This window comes from Artibeus jamaicensis, unplaced genomic scaffold, assembly GCF_021234435.1.
Source record: "Artibeus jamaicensis isolate MK-2021 breed Jamaican fruit bat unplaced genomic scaffold, CSHL_Jam_final contig_76, whole genome shotgun sequence".
Classification (NCBI taxonomy): Eukaryota; Metazoa; Chordata; class Mammalia; order Chiroptera; family Phyllostomidae; genus Artibeus; species Artibeus jamaicensis.
In genome coordinates this window covers 1,583,347-1,593,152 of record NW_026521954.1, presented here as the reverse complement: position 1 = coordinate 1,593,152, position 9,806 = coordinate 1,583,347, and the positions used below count along the sequence as shown (strand labels likewise).

The 9,806-nt window shown below is 50.4% G+C and overlaps 1 protein-coding gene across 1 annotated transcript; it reads left to right on the top strand.

Moving 5' to 3' along the window:
- The first annotated feature begins 1,774 nt into the window (after positions 1-1,774).
- Positions 1,775-6,631, top strand: SHISA3 (shisa family member 3). The gene is made up of 2 exons (XM_037136176.2): positions 1,775-2,601; positions 5,191-6,631. Exons 1-2 carry the CDS (start codon positions 2,325-2,327, stop codon positions 5,628-5,630), a joined length of 717 nt encoding a protein of 238 aa, XP_036992071.1. The 5' UTR covers positions 1,775-2,324; the 3' UTR covers positions 5,631-6,631.
- The last annotated feature ends 3,175 nt before the right edge of the window (positions 6,632-9,806 follow it).

Here is a 9,806-nt window from a genome sequence, read left to right as displayed (position 1 = left end):
AACTTGACCCTTGGGGGACTAGTGAGGGTTGCTGCTTCAGAACTTTATGCAGTTGTGATGTAATGGAATTCGTCTCAATTTAACAAAAATAATATTAAGAGGTGTGGTTCTGGGAAAGTTATTAGCCGTAAACATGTCTTTGTAGTTTTATCATCTTATTATAATCGCTATGTCTCACCTTTGCTGTGGTTCTAAATTACTTTCCCTCTTAATTGCTCAGGATATATATAATCCAAACAACACTCCTAAAGAACAACTTTAAAAAAGCCCTCTATGTCTGGCAAAACTTTTTTCTTGTAAATAAAAACACAGCATCTAAGCAATTTCTGCAAAAACAATTTCCATATGCTTGAATTTTAAGTCAAGAAAAAGTGTCCCATTGTTTGTAGATGAAAGCCGGGACTTAATTGGGCTTTACTTTACAGCTTGTTCCTGTCCCGAGAATATTTAAGAGAGCAGGACAGTCAAGCAGGAACTTACACAGACCTCTTTCAGGTTTCAAACCTGGGCCCTGAGTTTTGTATTTGCTTGACTAAAGGCTAACCCCAGTGTTTAAAATCAGAAATCAGAAGTCATCCTTCACCTGGAATATACTTTAACTGAGGTTCTTAAAATCAGAAATCCGTTTCCCCCAGAATTTGTTTCTCAAAGCTTCTCGGAACCTGGAATCCACCGGGAGTTTCGGAAGCTGCAAACGTGGTACCTGTGTGTGACCGCGCGTTTTTATTTCTGGCACTGCAAACGTGGATTCTTTGGTTTCGCTCAGCTTTCCAACACCTAATCAAGGACAGGGGCACTGGGCGTGTGTGACTCATACACGAGGTACGCGGAACACGTTCACACACACCGATGCCCGATGAGAGGAAGTTCAGGATGCAAAGTGCTGCTTGAGCTGAGCCCAGGGTCCACGTAGCACCAGGGTCACAAGGCACTTACGCCTCTGAAGGAGCAGTGCCCCTGGAAATAGCACACCAGGGACTCATCACTTAAATAAATGTGTTTCTCTGCCCGAACAGAAGTTCAGGTCTGCTCAATGACCATTAATTTTGCTCTTTGATTTCCTTTGCGAGCACGAACGGAGAGAACGCGTGTTCTTTGAGGCTGTTGGAGTCGCCCTCCGCAGGGTGCTGTGACCCGCGATTCTCCCCGCGGCGGCGCGCAGATCAGGGGATGGGGAAAGGGTGCTCGTGTGTGTGTATTTGCGAAAATGTGCCAACTGTCCTGGAATAAAAATAAAAGTGGAAACGTGGGTGGAAAACTCAGTGCACATGTTGGCGGCCTCTAAAAATCATGTTATCCGTCCAGAATCCATAGAACAGGTGTCCCCGGAATGAGTCAGGAACAGTGCAACAGGCGACAGAAGAGTCGACAAGTCTTAGCCACCGCGATCGTTTTTTATTACACCCGTAAAAAGCAAACTTTGCATCGCCAAAGCGCGTGGGCAGCCGCGGAAACCCGGTAGCCCTCTGCTTCATTCTGCGGAGTTTTCTGAGCTGTGCGAGAGCCGCGGTGTGTGGGGGCAGGGTCTGGAGGCCTCGGGTTTAGGGTCGAGTCACCGGGGAGCGCGGTGGGCGGGGGTGGCCTGCGGAAGGCGCAGGATGGCGCTCGAGCCAAAAAGCGCAAAGGATTCGGGGCTCGCGCCGCACCCGCGGCGATTAGCTCCAGCGACGCGACCCCGGAGGGCGGACTCTTTCTTCACCCTCGCGGTCTCCCCCGCCCTCTTCCTTTTTAAAGGACGCCTTGCAGGCAGAGCTGTCAGCAAGCACCCGTTTGTGCTCGTCCGCAGTCAGGCTGACTCCCGCTCGCTTGACAGACAGGGGCGGGCACTGAGGGGCCGCCTGTCCCGGGACCAGCACGTGGGGATCGCCAATTCTCCTGCCTTTGGGCTCGGCTCGCGACCCGGCGACAGCCCCAAGTCCGGGCGCTGTGCGGTCCCGGACTTGTCAGCCCCGGGTGCGATGGCTCCCTCGAGGAGTGGAGAGGGAGGTGGCAAAGGGTTCCGCGCTCCCCTGGCGCAGGGAGCGTAATGATCCGGGCAAAGGGCAGCAGCAGCAGCCCCAGCAGCACCTTCTGCTGGCGCCTCCCCCGGGCCCTAGCCCTCTGGCCCCCGCGCACCATGCGGACCCCGGGACTGCGGACCCCGCAACGCAGTCCCTGCTGCCTTCCCGGCCCCTGCTAACCCACGCGGGAGTGGCCTCCGCCATCGAGGCAGCCGCCCGCGCCGCGCCCCGGGGGAGGCGGAACCGCTGCGCAGGCCGAGCCTCGGCTCAGCCCTTCACTCTCCAGCTGCGTCCCCATCCCCGCCGCCCACCGCGCCCGCAGCCATGGGGCCGCTGCTGGCGCTCTACCTCCTTCTGGGCTGGCTGCGCTGGAGCCCGGCTGGCGCCCAGCAGCCCGGAGAGTATTGCCACGGTTGGGTAGACGTGCAGGGCAACTACCACGAGGGCTTCCAGTGTCCGGAGGACTTCGACACGCTGGACGCCACTATCTGCTGCGGCTCCTGCGCGCTGCGCTACTGTTGCGCCGCGGCGGACGCCAGGCTGGAGCAGGGCGGCTGCACCAACGACCGCGGCGAGCTGGAGCACCCAGGCATCACCGCGCGTAAGTGAGGACCCCTGGGTCGGTCGGCACCCCCGCCCGGCCGCCCACTGCGGCTGTGTGCGCGGGCGGGTGTGCGCGCTAGCGGGCGCTGGGGGCTTCCTGGGTCTTTGAAAAGTGGGCGCAACGAGGTGGTGGGTGGGAATCAGGAAGGAGTGGGTGGTCTTGTTTCAGGTCAGGGAGGCCTATTCCTTTGCAGTCGGGATTCCCGCCACTCGAGGTTTCCGCGGGTAAGCCCCAAGGAAAGTTTCAGGGGACAGCGAAGACCACGAGGCTTGTACCGGGCGACTCTGGGGAAGACAGCTGGGACGCCGGGCGCTCGGGAGGTTGCAGATAAGGGCTTTGGGGGCAGCACCTGTCTGGACTCGGCTTTTCCAGGCGGCTAGGGCGCCCCGTCGCGTGCCCTCGTCACTCCGGGAGCTCGGAGAAGTGCCGGCGGCGCAGGGAACAAAGTGCTTGGGGTGCGCTCATCTGGTCCCCACGGACACACGAACTTAAGCCACTTCCCCCGCCCGCCTTTTCTGGTCTTTTGGTAGCGTTTCCAAACCTGCTATTCCATTCTTCCGAATTCCTTTCATTTGCCTGCATCGAATTACCCTCTCTGGCCCACCCCCTATTGTCACGCCTTTCAGAAATACCCAGGTCTTCGAGGTGGAGATTTAGAAACTGGGGTCGCGGGGGGGGCTTCCCCGCCTCCTATTCTCACGTCGGAAAACAGGGGTCAAATTTCCGCTCACTTCAGAGCGGAATAAATCATGACCCCAGCAGAGGAACTTTACACGTTTTTTTTTTTTTAAAGCTTTCCACCTGAGTCAGAAAACTCTTTAGAGCTCAAGGTGACGGTTTTACGGCCTGGAAACCGGAGGAGCCGCTGAGAGCCGTAACTCCAGCACGGAGGTCTGAAGCTGGCAAGAGAAGGTCCCCTCAAGGCTAGGAGAAGCTGCAGAGGGAATTCATGGTGCTGGAGCTCCCCCCTCCCCCGCCCCGGCCCCCCGCGAACTGACGGATCACCCAGAGGAAAGGGGAGCCTGGGTCTTCCTTAGAACTCCGATAGATTTGCAACGAATTTAACTTCGGAGGCCAGAATACCCAGTCTGACCTCCAAAGGATTTGGGAAGTGGCTACTGGAGCAGAAGGATGGTCAGTGGAAAGGAGAGAAGTCTAGGCAGTTGTGGCCTGTTAGAAAAATACTCTTCTCACCATGGGGGACCCGGTTGCTCTCTACAGAGTTAGTGTAAGTGACCATTGTAAGCGGGGACTCCTTCCTGGACCCCTGGGCGCAGTCTCTGCACTCAGCGAGGCTGGGGTCTGACAAATTCGTGTGGACTGTGGCTCTGTCGCTTGCCAGCTGTGTAACCTTGGGCAGCTGAGCTCTGGACCTCTGCTCAACTCTAAAGTGGGCGTATTACTCTCAGAGGTGGCTTGTGGTTTCCCCGGGAGTGTAGGCATGCCTGGCACAGTGCTCCAGAAATGGCTGCGGGTGTTTTTTTGCCCTGCCTTCCACTGGGGGAATGGGTGGTCCACGGAGGAGCTCACACCTGGGAGCCCACAGAACTTGGGGGGTTGATAGTTACAAGTCTTTCCCTGTCTTTGGGGATGTCAACAACTGTCTGATGTATTTCTCCATCTGGAAAATAGAGCTTATCACGCCCACCTTGCAGGGTTTCCGTGAACTTGAATCAGATGACAAATGAAAAAGAGCCAGGCATAGGCAGGGCCTAGTCAGTGCAGATTTTCTGTCTTCTGTCTCTGAGCTGCAGGTTTACCTGTGCGTGTGGCTCAGCCAGGCAGGGGAGACACCTGGAGAGCTGCCTGAGGGGATGCCGCCGGGCGGGGAATTTTATGTGTGCCTTGTATAAGGACAAAAGAGTTGGGGTTTGCTCTGTCTGAGGGATGCTGTCCCACAGAGTCCGGGCCACCAACACCAAGAGCTGCAGCATGATCTGAGGTTCAGCCCGACCTTCCTAGAGTCTGGGTGGGGAATTGAGAGGCAGACGTGTGGCAGCTGGAGTAGGCACCCCAGATTATTTTGGGAAACAGGCAGACATGACACTTTGGGATGCAACAGGAGACACAGTTCATTCGGCCCCACTATGGATTTCTTTATGCTGTTCTTTCCATAGTCCGATAAATCCCCCAGGGTCTCATTTAACAGGCCTAGTTCTCATTGCTTAGATTGAAGATTCTGAGATGGGAGATGGATTTGCAGCCTTGGATATGGGTCAAAGCCCTAAATGCCCCACCGTGATAAAACTACTAAAACCCGGATTTAAAACCAGAGTTCTAGGAACCAAGAGAAACGCACTATTTCCTTTCCTCAGTGTATGAATAGGATAGAGTCTGTTCCTTCTGACTTCCAGATGTGCAATGTGATGGCTAATTGCTAACAGAAGTACAGTATCAGTTTCCTTCCTCCCCACTAGGAGTGAATATTCTGTTGTTCCAGTTTGCACCCTAGAAGTTACCAGTAACGATGTCTGAGAAGCTGGGCTGACTAGTGGTTGTGTGGAGCCATTTACCTCCCACCCCTGAGCTGCCCGGAGTTGGAGAGACCCCTGTCCCAGAATCTGTCTGTCTGTTTTTGCCTTTTAGAGCCTGTCTACGTTCCCTTCCTGATTGTTGGCTCCATCTTCATTGCCTTCATCATCCTGGGCTCTTTAGTGGCAATTTATTGCTGCACCTGCTTGAGACCCAAGGAGCCGTCACAGCAGCCAATCCGCTTCTCGCTCCGCAGCTATCAGACAGAGACCCTGCCCATGATCTTGACCTCTACGAACCTCAGAGCACCTTCCAGGCAGTCCAGCACAGCGACCAGCTCCAGCTCCACAGGGGGCTCCATCCGAAGGTTCTCCTTTGCCAGGGCAGAGCCGGGCTGCCTGGTGCCCTCCCCACCCCCACCGTATACCACAGGCCACCCTATCCACTTGACCCAGCCATCGGGCTTCCTGGTGTCACCCCAATACTTTGCTTACCCGCTCCAGCAGGAGCCCCCACTGCCCGGGAAGACCTGTCCTGACTTCAGTTCCAGTTGACAGGCCATGGCCATGAAGCCATCACACAGTACCGAGGCAGACAGGTGGATGCTGCTGCCATTGCCACAAGTGTCTCTGAGGAAATTTCTCCTGAACTCAGCAATGGTATGGAGAGAGTGCTAAGAAAACACGACGCCTTCTAGTCTTTAAGTTTCCCGACTCCAGTCACAGAATGACTGGGTTAGATCATTGCTTTCTTGCTTTGAAAACATGGTGACATTACATTTCAATTTATGCTACTTTTATTCAAAATACACAGCAGTTCAACTCTAAAGTTGCAAACAGGCTAGAGATTTTTATTGGACAACTCAGCTATATTGTTTAGGAAAAGTCTACGTGTTTTTTTTTTTTCATTAGAAGTTGTTCAGTGAGTTATAATACAAATATATACTTAAATAAGCAAAGGAAAATACTTGATTGTAATTACTGAAGGTTCACTTAAAAGAATTAACTACCAAGTAGACTGAGTGGACCATAAACAACCTATTTGTGATTTTGGAAGCAAAACCTAACCAGGAGTAATGTTAGCGTCATAAGAAGCAGTTACTTTTGAAGTTAATAACTACATTTTGTTTAAAATACGAGAGCTTTTTCAGAATGCAAGATCTCAGTAATCACAGGAGGAGTGTAAAGTGCTAAAATATTTACTCAGATACTCATTGTAACACAGAGCGTATATAAAGGCATTTCCCTGTCCACCTGAGGGAATATTTATTGCAGACTTTTTGTTCAGCAATATTTCATGTTTAAATGAAAGTTGGACAATTGGGTCTTAAAGCATTTACATGTAAAATGAGTTGTGTACAAATGTAAAGATTTGTAATTTAATGGATTTACCCCATTGACGGTACTAATTATTTAGTAGTCACACTGTAATTTTTATATGAATAATAACTGTGGAGTCCAAAGTCCAGCTACTGGTTATAATCATCTAATATTGCATATCACAAATGCCACTGAATTCCATGTCTGATGACTACATATTTGGGCATATATCCTGCTGGGGGAGAATAAATAAAATACTTTGTTTTCATGAAACCTATTTGAAATTTTAGATCAAAGCGCTTCATGTTATCTCCTTAACAGCAGTCTTTGCTATTCAATAAAAGGAAACATCTTTACTTAACACTTCATGTCTGAAATGCAAAGAAAAAAGATCTTCCACTGATTTTGAAGTACATTAAAAAGCCATTTCCTGCACTGGGGCTCCTGAACGCAGCGAAGGAAGTGAATTTTTCTGGGGTGTCAGCTTGTGGGCTGCATGAAACCTCAGCTAGGTTGGGCAGTTTCTCATGAGAATCGATTTCAAGGTCCCCTACTGCCATGGGTCATGCCGGCCCTTTTCCAACCAGACCTGATAGTCACCAGCCTGGTCTTCCCTACCTGGCCATCTCCCTCAGTTTTGTTACACACCTGGCCCCTGCAGGTGTTGTTTGGGAATCCAGGTTTATATGGATTCATGCTATCGTAGGTCACCCTTAGCAGCTCTTTTCAAATACAGCGGGTGAGAGGTAGCATTCGGACCTAAGAAAGTCGTCTGGGCCCCCCTCTCTGAAACAAGTTTGAAGATGCTGGGCCTTTGCCCGGCTAAGGGCCAAGGAGCTCTGACTTCCAGTCTCCTTCTTTCTCTGAATCTCAAAGTGGCCTGACTTCCAGTATCCCAGATTAGCCCACGTAATTAAGGAACAAAAGGAGGGAAGGAAGAAAGGAAGAAGGAAAGGAAAGAAGGAAGGGAGGAGGGGAGCAAGGGAAGGAGAGAGGAAAAAGAACAGGCTGAGAAGCTGGCAAAGGAGAACCATTTGAAAGAGTGTTCTGGAACACATCCATATGTCATTAGGCTGGGTTTTTAACCATTTTGTTTTATTTTTGACTTTAGAGAGAGGGGAGGGAGGGAGAGAGGGAGAGACACATCGATGTGAGAGAGAAACATCGATTGGTCGCCTTCCGTCTATGCCCTGACTGAACCTGCGACCCAGGCCCTGACCTGGAATTGAACCTTTGACCTTTCGGTTGTGGGATGATGCCTAACCAGCTGAGCCACACCAGCCAGAGCTACACATATAATTTAAAAAATCAATACAGTGCCCTCTTGATAAATAGAAAGGAGAAAGAAAGTAATTTATTTCAAAATATAATGGCTTGGGCAGACTAAACGAAGGATTCAGAGGCAAACTGCCCACAGCTTCAGAGTCACCGACATCGACAGTCCCAGATCCCGGAGCAGGGCTGCTCTCCTGGCAGCTCTGACGCCACAGCTGCACTGCTGCCGGGAAAGTGATTTTGGTGAATAAGGCAAAGTTTGATCTTCCTTCGATTAGCACTGTAGTTTTATATCTGGAAAATTCAGTGTGTATTAAGGCGGTGCTAATATTACTTGAAAGAGAAAATGGGATTAGGTTGGGAATGGTGGGGCATTTCAAAGTCAGGCTGATGGACACTTAGTCTTTTGATGTGTGTACTGTCCCATGTGCTGTGGGGTCTCTCCAGGGAACGCCCATAGCACACCCGTCCCACAAACTCAGAGGCCAGAGGTGCACCCACACGATTTCACAGTGTCCTCTAGAGGGCAGAACTGCCCCCACTGAGAACCGTCCGGTTTGTCAGGTTTCTCTAGTAGCTGAAACTTTATGTGCCGTTCCTTTGGGAAGCAGTTTGAATCTACTAGGCAGAATAATGTTGAAGAATTCTGGAAGGTCCCATCTGCGACCTTCCCTGCCTTAGCAGCCTGCTCCCATCAATCCAGGCCACTGGCTGTAAACTGTTTGAAATGAAGGAGACATTGGGTACTTCATTAATACACAAGTACGGGTCAACACGTACTTGTTGACAGGCAGTGCATGACTTTGAGCTTTTCTCTGGAAGCTAGGTAGCTGATACTATCATTATTCACTTCCAGGGCAAAAAGGCCAGCCTGTGGCAGATTTGCATTCAGAAAGCATGTGTTGGACATCACTGCTGGGTCAAGCACTGAGCTAGGGGCCGGGAGGACCAAGATAAATGGCATACAGTTCTGATTCAAGGAACCACTTTTTCCTTGGACGCAGGCATGGCAGCAAATATGTGTGATGGTGTGCATGCTTCATAAAGGAAGCACGCTATCTCTCCTACTCTCTAGGAGCTCACAGTCAGGTAGAGGAAGATGAACTCATAAATCAACACTTAGGCATGGCAACGACATGATGGCAACGACAGGACAAGTGTACTCAGAGAGTGCTGGCAGCAGGAAGGGCCCCCAAGCCCTCTGGAGAGGATGAGACGGGGCCTGAGCCCTGAGTGATGACGGGGGTGGGGGAGCAGCTTAGGCAAAGGACAGAGTCCACAGAAAGGCAGAGAAGCATCCACGAGTGTGAAGGAGCAGGGAACATTCTGGAAACTAGACAAAGAATTCAAAGAAGAAAGAGTAGAGAGACAAGCAGGATCAGATGAGAGATCTTGAACTCCATGGTGGCTGCATATATACCGAAAGCAAAGGGCAGCCTTGAAGAATTTGATAAGGGAGAGTGATTTGACTCCATCTTCATTTTAGAAAGACTAGGCCGTCAAGGTCACATTAAATCACTTGAAATTTGCAAGTAGACTCTCACCACAACCTGCTACACTGCAGGTGGAACATAAAGGAGACTCGTCTGATTAACGCTTGGTTACCTTCACAAAGAATCTGAGTTCCAACATCCTAAAACCATGATTATTTTGAAAAACAGCTCTCCATTTTGAAAGGCAGTTATTCAAATAATTGGCAGCATTTATCAAGCACCACCTTTGTCTCCAGTGCTGGAGGAATTATATCATTTAATCTTCCCAACCCTGAAGTAGGGACTATTATCATGCCTGTTTCATTGATGAAAAAATCAAAGCAGAAAGTGCCCATGGCCAGATAATAACAGCAGAGCCAACGCCCTGGCCGGTAGCTCAGTTGCTTTTAGAGCGTTGTTCTGATACACCAAGGTTGCAGGAGGTTTGATCCATCAGGACACATACAAGAATCATCCGATGAATGCATAAGTGGAACAACAATCGATAGTTCTCTTTCTCTCTCCTTTCCTCTCAAATCAATAAATACAAATTTTAAAAAAGAGCAGAGCCAACATTTAAACACAGAAAGTCTGCTTTGACACTCTACATTCTTTATGACACCTACCTAGAAGGCCCAATTTTCTTAGGAAAAAAAATACCTAA